The sequence below is a fragment of the Schistocerca cancellata genome, chromosome 1, assembly GCF_023864275.1.
Source record: "Schistocerca cancellata isolate TAMUIC-IGC-003103 chromosome 1, iqSchCanc2.1, whole genome shotgun sequence".
Lineage (NCBI taxonomy): Eukaryota > Metazoa > Arthropoda > Insecta > Orthoptera > Acrididae > Schistocerca > Schistocerca cancellata.
Window position 1 is genome coordinate 913,578,056 of NC_064626.1, and position 12,821 is coordinate 913,590,876.

Here is a 12,821-nt window from a genome sequence, read left to right on the forward strand (position 1 = left end):
GGTGAGAAAGGAGGAATGAAGAGTAAGGTAACTGTTTCTGCACTTTTCTGTAGGAGTCTTTTCAAGAGGAACATATTCGCCTTTTTGTGCTTCGACAAGAACATTTTTCTGCTGCTTTATACTATGGCACTATGCGTTGTACTGGATATTGCCGAGCGAATTAATGGTTGTTGATAGTATAATAGATAGACTCAGAGCGCTCACCAGTATCATCGAGCCACTATTAGCAATACTAACTTCAGTTGCATGTTGGCTGCAATGTTATCCCGTGTTGAACATGAGGACATTAAGGAAATTATGGAGACTGCGACATGTCTTTGCATTGTGTTTAGAAAGCGGATGCCTCGAAGAAAGAGCATGGTGTTTGGATGCAGAACAGGAAGTTTATATTTAGGTGTATGAGAGTAACTGTTCCTGATTTTCTGATGTAGAGGATAAGACTGTAAACTATACTTATCAATAGCACAGTGTCTGCAAAGATTTCGATTTTGCACAAAAGCCAGGGCTCATCATTCTGAATGTGGATGCTATCGTTTCAGCTGTTATTCTTACCACAGAAACAATAAACTTCTGAAGCTAGTTTGTTACTGCTGGTGACAGAACATCTTCTATGAAAACTGTTTACTTAGTTTCGGGTATTAAAATACACAGAATTGTTTTTCTACGAAAGTGGGAAAAAAAAGACAGGCTTTCTAACTATAGAACTGACACCGAAAGTTAATTTTTCTCCCTGCAGTAAGTAACGTTTTCTGAGCACCTCTTCTGCATTCACATTTCTGATTTCCACAGACATTTCCAATCACAATTAAAGTAGATTACTGTGGCTACCAATTTAAATAATATTTATGAATATTTTGCAATTTTCATTGTATTTAATTGCAATAATTTCGTAGAAATAAAACAGTTAATAGAACACCTGTGAGATGTGCCCTTGTTAAAAAAAAAATGGCTCTGAGCACTATAGGACTTAACTTCTGAGGTCATCAGTCCCCTAGAACATAGAACTGCTTAAACCTAACTAACCTAAGGACATCACACACATCCATGCCCGAGGCAGATTCGAACCTGCGGCCGTAGCGGTCGCGCGGTTCCAGACTGTAGCGCCTAGAACCGCTCGGCCACTACGGCCGGCTGCCCTTGCTAAGATCATGCTCTCAATTTCACAATCGTTTTGCAATGAAGTCCTACCAGCTCTTTTATTACGCTTGCTTCATCCCAAGGCAAGTTAAAAACGGCGTATTACTGGTCGAGCTCTCTTAAGAAAAATGTTTAATATTATGCCCTTTAGTATTTCAGAAAATTAATAATAGCTATCATGATACACCTTGTATAATGTTTAATTACAATCAGAATTACTTGGAATTACTGCGGCTTTGAAAGAACTAACACACCAATCAGATGAATCATGAATGAGTGTGCAAAGATTTAATATATCGAGAAAGAATACTAGCGCCATGCTTATGTCATGAAATAGGAGACAAAGAATAGTAATAAATGCTTTGAAAGGTAGTGAAAAAGACAGTTTTAAGAGCCCAAAACCACCACAGCTATGGAACTACTCTACCTCACCCACGCTCTACATGGCAACGGAGGAAACTGATACGACTTATGAATTTGCAAGGTCGACTTCATATTCTATCGGTAATGAATTATTGTAAAATGTGTGTATGATTAGTTTTGTTTTACTTTTTAAATGGCTAGATTTACCTTCATTTCACATTAAAATAAAAGGCTAAGTATTGCACATTGACGAAATGTCTGCCGCCAGTAACGTTGCGATATGCCATTGGAAGAGTGTCAGAGATGCACGTAACTACACATACATTTGGAAACAAGGTTAAAACATTAAACTCATGCATCTCGTTCAAGAAGTCCAATTAGACAAAATAATGTATTCAGTGTTGATGTGTGGATTGTTTCTGAAGTATTTAATTTCTTCTTCTAAATCTGTTGTGACACCTTTATGGTATTCATTGGTAAATAACTTGTGTGCCTCAACGACATAATCGTCAGTTATCTTTGAGTATTTCCACAAAACCCAAATATTTCAACCAAAAATCTTCACTGTTTGATGTCGAGTTTTCACGTTAGACACTAGATTGTCAATAATGACATTAAATACACTTGTCTTGAATAAATCTTCTGTATTCACATCTGTCACTTCTTTACTGATTTGGTCATAATCTGCTTTCGTCTTGTTACTGCGCACGTCTCGAAATTCAGGATCGATATTAATTTCTGTGGCAACAATTATATATAGGGAGAATGGCATCTCAGCTTTTCACGAACATATTTTAAGTCATTTAATTAGCTCTCAAAGTGTTTTACCTCAACATCAATGGTAATATTTCGAGCTCGTAGTAATTTGATTCTGTATTCAATTAGTACCAACAATTTTAGCTAAACTGATACTATGATTAAACACATCAGTGATCTCACATAATCTAGAACACGCTGTACCTCGAAGCATATTTCAGTTAACAAATTTAACTTACTGAGAGTTTTAACAACAATGGCAATCTTATCCAAGTAAGCTGCAATTGAAATTGCAGCGTTAGCCCTTAGCACTACAACACGTATCAGACATTGAATATAAAGAACTTCGTAAACATTGTTTCAGAATTTTCCATCGTTATTGATGGTACTGAACAGGCTGTAAAGAAGTTGAATGTATGAACTTCACATCTATGACGAGCACATATAGGAAATTTTGCAAGAGGATTTCCCTGAAGAAAATGTGTTTGTGAGAACCTTTAATGTTATTTCCGTTTCATAACCTGATTCACGGCATTCACTGACAGGAATTGAGCATTTCAGAAGTGTTTATCGAATTAAATGTGCAATAACCGCTCTCGTTTTCTGATTACAATCTAGTAATTCCAAAAGACGTTCATTTATTTCACATTTACCAATTTCCTACTTGAAGTAAATATAAAACACAGGATAAATGTTTGTTCAGTATGATTTGAATCAGAAGTTGGATAAACAATAACTGAATAACACATCTCGCTTTCTCTCGTTTCCTAGATGGCTCCCCTGGCATGGTGGACACAACTAAAAGTAGATTCATTCTATCGCTTGATAGATAATGCTCTTGTAAAGACTTTCCTGCTTTCTGTTCATCTGTGACTTTCCTAATATGTTTTGCGAGAACTGGATCATAGTGATTCTAGAGCTCTAATACTCTGAGAAATTTTCCATTATTTGCACACACAATTTTCAGAGCTGAACTTCTGAAGGCCAAGCCTTTTTGATCAATAAATAAAGTCACGTCAAGAAACATGTGAGTTCTCGTGTAAGTTGCCTATTCTATACGCAAACAAAAGAACATCCCTTCTTTACTTCCAAGCATCAGCAGGGTCAACGTATCTCTTTCATGTTATTTCATTTCTTCACCTTTATGAATGCATGCATGTCCGGAGCAACAGGCACTGCGACGATTATAGCTGTTACGATACAGATGAAATGTATTCGCAGTTGCGAATATGGACAACCATCATCCCTATAATGGAACGATGACAGTGAAAATTTATGCCGTATCGGGGCTTATCCGCCGAAACCGGGCAAGCGACTTTCCATCAAATTTTTTTTATATGTCTAGCCTTTTGACAGGAGGTCTTGGGGACGATGGCCGTTTACTATTGTTAGAAAATGAAACGCCTACAGCCATACCTATGATTTTATTTATTTTGTAGCTACCAGTTTCGGCGCTTCAATGCGCCATCTTCAGGCTGCAGTTGATGCTGAAAGGGTTGACATGATCCCTATATGTATTGTATCAGTGGCCAATATAACTGCATTCGTACATCCACCATAAATATATATTCTGACTATCTGAAAACTTTGGTGTCACCACTCGAACCATCAACATGTTTCTCCAGTCAGTTGTCAGTTGGAGTGCTAACACCAAAGTTTTCAGATAGTCAGAATATATATATATATTGTGGATGTACGAGTGCAGTTTGTAGACACATCCGTCTTCTTTTAGAATACTGCTGTGCGGTGTGGGATCCTTGCCAGATAGGATTGACGGTGTACATTGAAAAAGTTCAAAGAAGGACAGTACGTTTTGTATTATCTCAAAATAGGGGAGAGAGTGTCACTGAAATGACGGACGATTTGGAATGGAAATCACTAAAACAAAGGCGTTTTTCGCTGCGGAGGAATCTTTTCACGAAATTCCAATCACCAACTTTCTCCTCTGAATGTGAAAATATTTTCTTGACACAGACCTATATAGGGAGAAACTATAAGCAAGATAAAATAAGGAAAATAAGAGCTTGCACGGAAAGATACAGGTGTCAGTTCGTTCTTTCCGCGCGCCCTGCGAGATTGGAATAATAGAGAATTGTGAAGGTAGTTCAATGAACCCTCTGCCAAGAACTTGATAGCGATTTACAGAGTATCCATACAGATGTAGATAGTTGATGACATATGGAAGTTTGGGGCTCGTTGTGAAGCGTGATCGGATGCCTAACAGTAGGGCGACAGCTCGTGATTAGCGGGGTTCGAGTCGTAGTCCGGCACACATTTTCAATATCATCATTCCATTTTACAGCTGATGGTTACCGATATTCGCAACTACGAGTAGAATTCATGTATATCACAAGATGGTTTTAGTGCGCAATGTCTAAAGAAAATATTGTGCATTCTATATTAAACACGAAACTGAATTGAATATAATTGGTCTGCATGACTGATAAAACTGAAGAACTGGCGTGGAAAGCAAAAACTAGATTGGTTACGCTGGTGTTGGGGTAATATTTTTTTATTTATTATGAGACACAAAATGTATTTTACTATATCAGTCTGATATTTGCCAACTTCACAAATTGGGATAACCGAACCTTGAGAGAATTGGGCCCCACCCTTGAGGATTGGGGCTGGAGGTTTGACCCGTCGGGCCTGAACAACCTAGCCTGGAACACATAATCTCTCTCTCTCTCTCTCTCTTTCTCTCTCTCTCTGTCTCTGTCTCTCCCTCTCTTGTACATGAGCTCCACCATAGGGCAGGTGGCTGTGTGCTGTCTGCCTCTGTGCCAGTTATGTTCCGGCCTTCCTGCAGAGTCTGGTGCTTGGTTTCATGTAAATAGCCCTCTTGCAGGCAAAAAAAAGTATACATAACCTCTAAACTGAGTCTTTTGACCAATTGTCACTCAGTCAACAATCCCAATGTAATTCATAATAAACCTGTCACACAAGGGAATAAATTAATGAAACGCAGGTTAATGTGGGGTTATCTTCCAGTAATTCATGGATTACATATAGTCGATACGTAAAAGAATGTTGATATGTAACTGTAAGCCTTGAGGACTCTTAGGTACAATTTTAAGTAATCAGTAAGTACGTGTTTCCACGTAATACTGTTTTCTTAAAAATGTTTGCATACATGTCGTCAATATGTAATGTAAATTTTATATTTAATCTCGTAGGCCCCTGGTACTAGCCCATGCTTCCAGTGCCAGATCTCTGTAGTTACTTAAGGGGACATTGTACATTAATAGCATTGAAATTTGACATTTTCTGTTTTCTACACCGTAATGTACTTCGGATTTTCCTGAACGTTTTGGTATATAATACAAACTCAGATATTTCTGAAACCTTCAAATAGTATTTTGAATGTTGACGTGTGACTGTCAAACTTCACAGCTATGCATATACTGCCACAGTTGAGCAGTCATATCTTGGGAACTACACAGTCTAGAAGGCTGCAAATTGCTTTGTTTTCTGCCTACTGCTACGTCTCAGAGGTTGGCATTACGAATAAACAAATCGGTCCTTTGTTTCGTTGAAAGTAGTGTGATTATAGGCTATTTTTTGTAGTAAGCTAACTTCTGTTGCTTTTTATACGTAAATAAAATGACTAAGCCTAAAAGTAACTTCAAGAAACGCAAATTTGCGGGTAACAGAAATGTGAGACCTGCATTTTCTTCTGATGTACTTGAAAACACGTGTGCTAGCGGTGAAGGAAACCATGATAATGTTTCTGAAGTGATCACGCCCCCTTGTGCATCGAAAAGGAAAGTAGCTTTAGAAACCGGTGACAGTGGTAAAAGTAATGATATTATGGAAAACGTCATTATTGATCTGCAAATCCTTGCACAAGTTGTTTCTGAAACTGTCTCTTGCTGTCTTTGTGGTGGTGAAGTTAAACTTTATATTGGATACTGGAGATAGAATAGGTGTTGTGAGAAGCGCAAAAACGAAAACTCATATCATACTTCATCAAAGGGTTCAGGTAATGAATTGTATGAAACTAAGGTGAGACTGTTCTATGGCCTTAGACGCATTGGTAAAGGTTCAAGGGCTGCTAACGTTCTTTGCACTGGGTTGAATTTGCCAAAACCACCTTCTAGGTACACGAAATATGTAACAGCAATTGGGGACTCTGTAAATGCTGTGGCTGCAGATTGAATGGTTGCTGCTACATCAGAAGCTGTTGAACAAAATGAGGTTGACACAGACATCAGCACTGCTGTGAATGGATCCTGGCAAAAGCGTGGGTTTGGTTCCAAAAATGGTTTTACATCTGAAATAAGTATTGACATTGGAAAAGTTTTGGATTTTGAAGTTCTAAGTAAGTACTGCCAAGGTTGTACAGTGAACCAGAAGAACAGATTATTTCATAAGCAGCAATGTATAAGTTATGATAGCACTAGTGGAGGAATGGAGGTAAATGGAGCAGTTAACATTTTTCAGCGTTTGCAGAAGGAGAAGCGTGTCATACATGTGAATTACTTAGGCGACGGAGACAGCAAGGCTTTCATTGCAGTACAAAACAGTAAGCCATATGACATTCCTATACAAAAACTTGAGTGTTCAGGATATGTCAAGAAAAGGATGGAAACACGCCTGCATAACCTAAAAACCAAGGTGGGTAATACAAAACTGTCTGATGGCAAGACAATAAAATGTGCTGGAAGACTAACGGAAAAAATAATTGATGAATTACAGGATTATTATGAGAAGGCCATTAAAAATAACTGTGACAATTTAGAGAGGATGAAGAGAGCTGTGTGGAACACTTTCTTTCAGCGAATATCAACTGATGAAAAGCCATGTCATGCTTTGTGGCCACCTTCACCAAACACTTGGTGTAAATATAGGCAAGCTCAATTTCCTGGCACCCTGCATGAATTGACACATAAACATTCTCTTCCTTTGGCAGTAATGGAGGCAATCAAACCAATTTACAGAGATTTGGCAAATCCTGAGCTACTAAAGAAGTGTTTACATGGGAAGACCCAGAATGTGAATGAGTCCTTCAATAATGTTGTGTGGTGCCATGTGCCTAAAACTGAATTTGTTAGCCTTATGACTCTGAAGTTAGTAGTGTCTGATGCTGTAATAACTTTTAATGGTGGGAACAATAAAATACTTAGGGTTCTGGAGAAGTTAGGGGTAAGATTTGGACAGAACACAGCTAAAGGACTGCGGAAACTGGATGAACTTCCTGTACATGAAGCAGAATTAGCTGCTCTGCAAATGACAAAAGAAGCAAGAAACAAAAGGAGAAGGCAAGTACTGGATTGTTGTGGCACTGAAGAAGATACAAACTATGGGCTAGGGAAATTCTAGGACATAAGGGACGCAGAAATGAAAGTCTGTATAAGAATTCGTAATAAAAAAGTTTTAAACCTCAATATCTCTGAAATAATTTTTTTGCAATAAATGTCCCATTTTTTCTACAAAAGAATGCACTGACGGTAGAGACATTAAATATTCGCAGTACGCCACGTGTGAGATTCAACACACATGGAGCTAGAATAATTAAAATATCATGACTTGTTTTGTTTTTATGGTCATTTATTTACAAAATTCTGTCAAAATTTTAGTGTTTGAAAAAAAGATAACATGCTCCACAATACAATTTTAGTAATAATTCTAGTTCAGTCTATCTAGAAAGGTGCATTCAATAATAATGGAAAATTGTATTTTGGTGTATTCAAAAGTCTTCAAGATAATGGGTCACAAAATTCGATAATTTAACATTGGCGGCATAGGACATACAATGTCCCCTTAAGTGACGAAGCAATGTTGGTGAGGCTACCGTTGAAGTTACTTGAACCTATAACTAGCTGCAACTCGTCCTCTCGGTTCATTTGTCTTGGACTTTTATCTCCGATAGCACACAGCTTGCTATCGGAATACAGAGTTTAGATAATAATGTGGAAACACCGGGGGGAAACGCTCGCTTGAACATAAATGCAAGCTTGTAAGCTGCGCTGTTGTATTTGTCCACGAACGGCAACTCACTCTTCAAGTGTCAGTCATGGCCACAACATTGTTTTGTGTGTTGTGAGTGTATTATGTCGGATATAAGTAACTTCGAACGTGGGCAAATGTGTGGTGCTCATATGTTGATTGTTTCCGTGATCGTAACGAAGATTTATACCGCATACATGGAAAGAGGAAAAAACATCCGCTAAGTCACAATGTGGACGAAAGTGTGTGTCGAGTGACACGCTTGCGACGAAAAATATGAAGACAACAGTTGCAGAAGTCTCTGCAGAACTGAATATCTCATTCGTGAACCCTTTCACAACGAAAACAACTCGAAGGGATCTCCATATGCAAGGAATTGCAGGGTGAGCTGGAATTCGGAATTCGCTCATCAGTGATGTGAATGCCCGAAACAGGGAAACATGGAGCCGAAGCCGTAAAACCTGGAATATGAAGCAAACGAACATAGTTATTTGGTGGAATGAGTCTTCTTTCGCACTCTCTCCAATTTCTGGTCAGGTTTATGGCCCAAGATGAAACGTGGTGGGTTCGCTGATTATATGAATAGCCATGTTGCGATATTCCATCGCCTCATGGGTAATCCCCAGGACAGCATTATTTGCAAGGATTGTGACCACTTTGGCTGACTTGCCCCACCCCATGGAACAGTGTGTTTCCCAATGTGGATATTGTGTTTCAAGATGACAGGGCCCCTGTTCATACAGTTCGAATCGTCCATGACTGGTTTTATGAGCACGAGAATGAATTTACCCGTCTCCTCAGGCCTCTACCACCAACAAGTCAGTATAGCTCAGTATTATCGATCCTTTGTGGTCGACACTGGGTAGCAGGGTGCGTCATTGCTATCCGCATCCATCATCGTTACCTGCGTTGGCCACTATTTTGTAAGAAATACGGAATAAGATTCCCATGGAAAGCGTACAGGATCTTATTTTATCCATTCCGAGACGATCTGAAGCTGTTTCAAATGCCAATGGTTATCCTACATCGTATTAGGACTGGTAATTTGTTATGTTTTTGGTGTTTCCAAATTTTTTTCTATCCCTCGTATGTGTAAAATAAAGCCAGTACTGCCAAATCCAAAAATGTCATAATGAAATAATTGAAGTACTCACCTTGTACCACCATGTGACAAACTGGAACACTGGTAGGCTGAAGAATACATGAAATAAAACATCTCTCTCTTCCTGTTTCTCACTCTGTCTCCAGCCACCAATGAGAATACCTCTTTATTTAGTAATACTTAACTCAGAAAAAATCGTTGAATACCAAACAAATGCAGCTTCCCCACGTTGAAATGAAAGATGTGGTACATATCTTTATTATTTTATTTTTCTCCATACAATATACAAATTAATAGTTCCGTAAACACTTAATATGCATAAATAAATACTTTACAAGCAGTCAAAAGTTAATTCATTAAACATGCAACAACAGCATTTTGCCCAATGTTCTGGAATAATTTGAGTAGACAATTTCAATGGGAAAGCTATCGTTATTTGTGCAGTATGATATGTTCGAAGTAACAGGGTGACAGACATATTGTTCTTTAGAAAAAGACAAAGTGTTTCATGTAATTTATGAAGTTGGGGCAGAAGCTGCACTCGATAACAGCAAGTACAGTAAAAGATTTTAACAAATTTTTTTGTCATAAGCAACAATGGGTTCATAGATGATCAAAGCTGCATAAATGGTACAATAATCAGTATCCACATAGATATAATTGAAAAATTTCACATAGAACCAACAAAGTTATAAAAGCGAAGTAAAGATATTTATAAGGCAGCCAGTTCACAGTGTGGAAAATATCTTCACATAAAGTGATTCGAGAGTGTATCTCCCAATATTTTTGAAATCAACCATTTCACAAAGAAAATATCTACACATACATTCACCCTAGATATATTTCTCAGTAGTTTTCAAATAAACCGTTTCAAAAACTCCGTGCAGTTGCAGCAGACGATAGTCTTTGCATGACGCATTTATTTGCATTTTAACGAGCGAAGAAATTCTGTGAAATGGCACCTTTAGCGTAGAAAAACAAGATATATGAAAAGATGGTAGTAAATTACTGGGTGTTAATGAGACGAATCATGATAAAGAAGCTGTGGAATAATGTTCTCGTAGAATAGTTCTGTTTCGTAAATAATTAGAGAAGTATTTTTGCTAAGTATGTTGAAAAAGGTGAAAGAAATTGTACATTTTCAAGTGAATAAGTGAACAGTTGTGAGCGACAGTTGCCAAGAGATTTGTAGTACTTTCGTTTAGTATGCTTATCGTTGTGTGGTTCGTAAATTTTGAAAGAGAGTTATTATCTCTTTGCCTTTTTGTGATACAGAGACAAGATCTTATACCACTGAAAGTAGTTCTAGGTCAGTTTTCATCTTACAGACAAATTTTAGTAAACAAAATTCAGTGGCAGGAATTCTTTCAAGTTTTGGAAGTTTAATGTCATTGCAATCGCTGCGTACAGCGTACGTAGCTTTTCTTAACATTAAATACAAAGTTATTTCACAATTTTTTTTACCAATTCACGTTTACAAATTCTGATTCTAAATAACTAGCTTCTCTATAAAATATCGCTACAGCGTACAATTTCTGCCTTTATTTGTTGAGTGCTGAAAGCGCTTTTCTACCGTAATTATCTTTCGTACTTCGTAATCTGGAACCTTCGCGGCTACCGTGCACTAAATCCAAACACTAAACTAACTTTTGACTGTGGTGTTCTGCTGGCGTTGTTGATAGTACAAATTGAATACTACTTAGCACTTGCCGATCCGTATTATGAATACAGGACTGCAACCTCACTTTAGAATCTATGTGCCTAATAAGCTTTCTAAACATTCTATACTCCGATTTAGCACGTTCTTGTAGTCGGCAGGATTCTTCACAACCGTACACAGAGAAACGTACAAAAAAGGAAGGGCCTTGAAGCGAAACGTTAGTTTTGTATTGAATCTGCTCTTGATACAGTGTGTAATTTGATGAGCGCTTGTTCGAGGTTCATAATTGACTAATGGATGGGTCATGGATACGGGAGTTTACGATTCGCATTCCCAGCACTCCCAATGGCGAAAGGCTCCCGGCCAAGTGGGGAGTGCGACGATGTTCAACCAGTTGCTGACTGCAAGTGCAAGGCATTTGATAGCCGGTTAATCATACAACGAAAGAAGTGTGCGATGTGCAGTAGGTTATAAGAGTGTAATCGAATACAGTTGTCTTTGATCAAAAAAGTCTTATTAAAAAAATTAATATAATTTAAGTGTTTTTGTAATAGCGGAGTCGTTCAGTTCATTTGAAACAGTGAATCAAGTCTTTAAACATGCTTATGTAAATGTTTCACTGGAGAATATATTTTATGAGTTAATGTATTAATTTTACATAAAAGATGGAGAAAATTTTGCGAATGAAGACTGGGAAATACGCAAGAACCATTGTCAGTCATGACGGCTGTTGAGTCACAATGTTGGATACGCACATACGTGTTACATCGTACGTGGCCGATATTTTCTTTCATCAACTCATCTCTAAAATCTTACGTTGTCAATAAGGTTTTTGTTGGAAACAGAAACACGGCGTTACTTCCGATTGAATATATTTACAATCATTACGGAAAACAGTGGGTAGGAGAAACTGTGCAGAATTTCAAAATTTGTGCTTCGAAATTAATGTATAGCACAACAACATGTATGTCGTTTCGTGTTCTCGTAGATTTTCAGTCTTTGAAATTAATTACAATGAAGTCTTCATTGTCCTCGCGTTATCTAAATACGGCTTAGACAGGCAAAGTTGATCAATTCAAAGACATTGTTGATTCCTAAAAAGCAACTTACGACTCTCAAGCTTAAAGCAAAACAACATATAATCTCTTCACTTTCGTAGCTACTGTACTGTCAACGTGTTTTTAGGTTTTACTTTTCTAGCGATAGTGTTGTCTTTCTCATAAAGACAATTATGAATCCCAGAAACGACTGCCTTATTTCTTCTGGTAACATATGAAAGTGACAAGAATTGGTTCTTATCTTACGCACCAAACGTAAGCATCTCTGAATATTTTATACGACAGCATTTCCTCTTTCTAGGCTGTGCATTTGTCCCGAAGGAATACTTTAAAATTGCCGGCATTAAAATTATACGTTCGACGTTCCTTAGGGTCTTAGGGTACGATAGACTACACAACAATTTTTTACTGGGAACTACAGTTGGTGGGTGAAGACTTTGTAAGATAGTTACCTCCTAAGCATCGTTAAAGACCGGTAGTTTCTCGTCGATCACTAAACGTCATACATGTATTTATACACAAACATTTTTACGTACGGGAAATTTAAATAGAAAGTAAATATAGTTTTCTAAAGACGTTGAAATAGTGTGTTAGTGTGGAAACTAAACGGCACACCAAAAAAGCGCCGACTGCGGCGCCGGTTGGCGGCGTCCGTCGACATCTCACTTCGGCCTGGAGTCTGAAACAAGAAACATCAAAAGTAACCCATTATAAGTATAACACTGTGTGCACGCTCATTAGAGTGTAAACAGAAAGTCAGCTATTAGCAACATTATTATTCATTGATTTCTACAGG

At 37.8% G+C, this 12,821-nt stretch overlaps 1 protein-coding gene across 2 annotated transcripts in view; it reads right to left on the reverse strand.

Moving 5' to 3' along the window:
• Positions 1 to 9,560: 9,560 nt before the first annotated feature.
• LOC126191278 (developmental protein eyes absent-like) overlaps positions 9,561 to 12,821 on the reverse strand; it is a 231,703-nt gene continuing 228,442 nt past the window's right edge. For both annotated transcript variants that reach the window (XM_049932098.1, XM_049932090.1), the window contains one exon: positions 9,561 to 12,704. In XM_049932098.1, the coding sequence (XP_049788055.1) occupies positions 12,688 to 12,704 (17 nt within the window). In that variant the 3' untranslated portion in view covers positions 9,561 to 12,687. The remainder of the gene's footprint in view (positions 12,705 to 12,821) is intronic.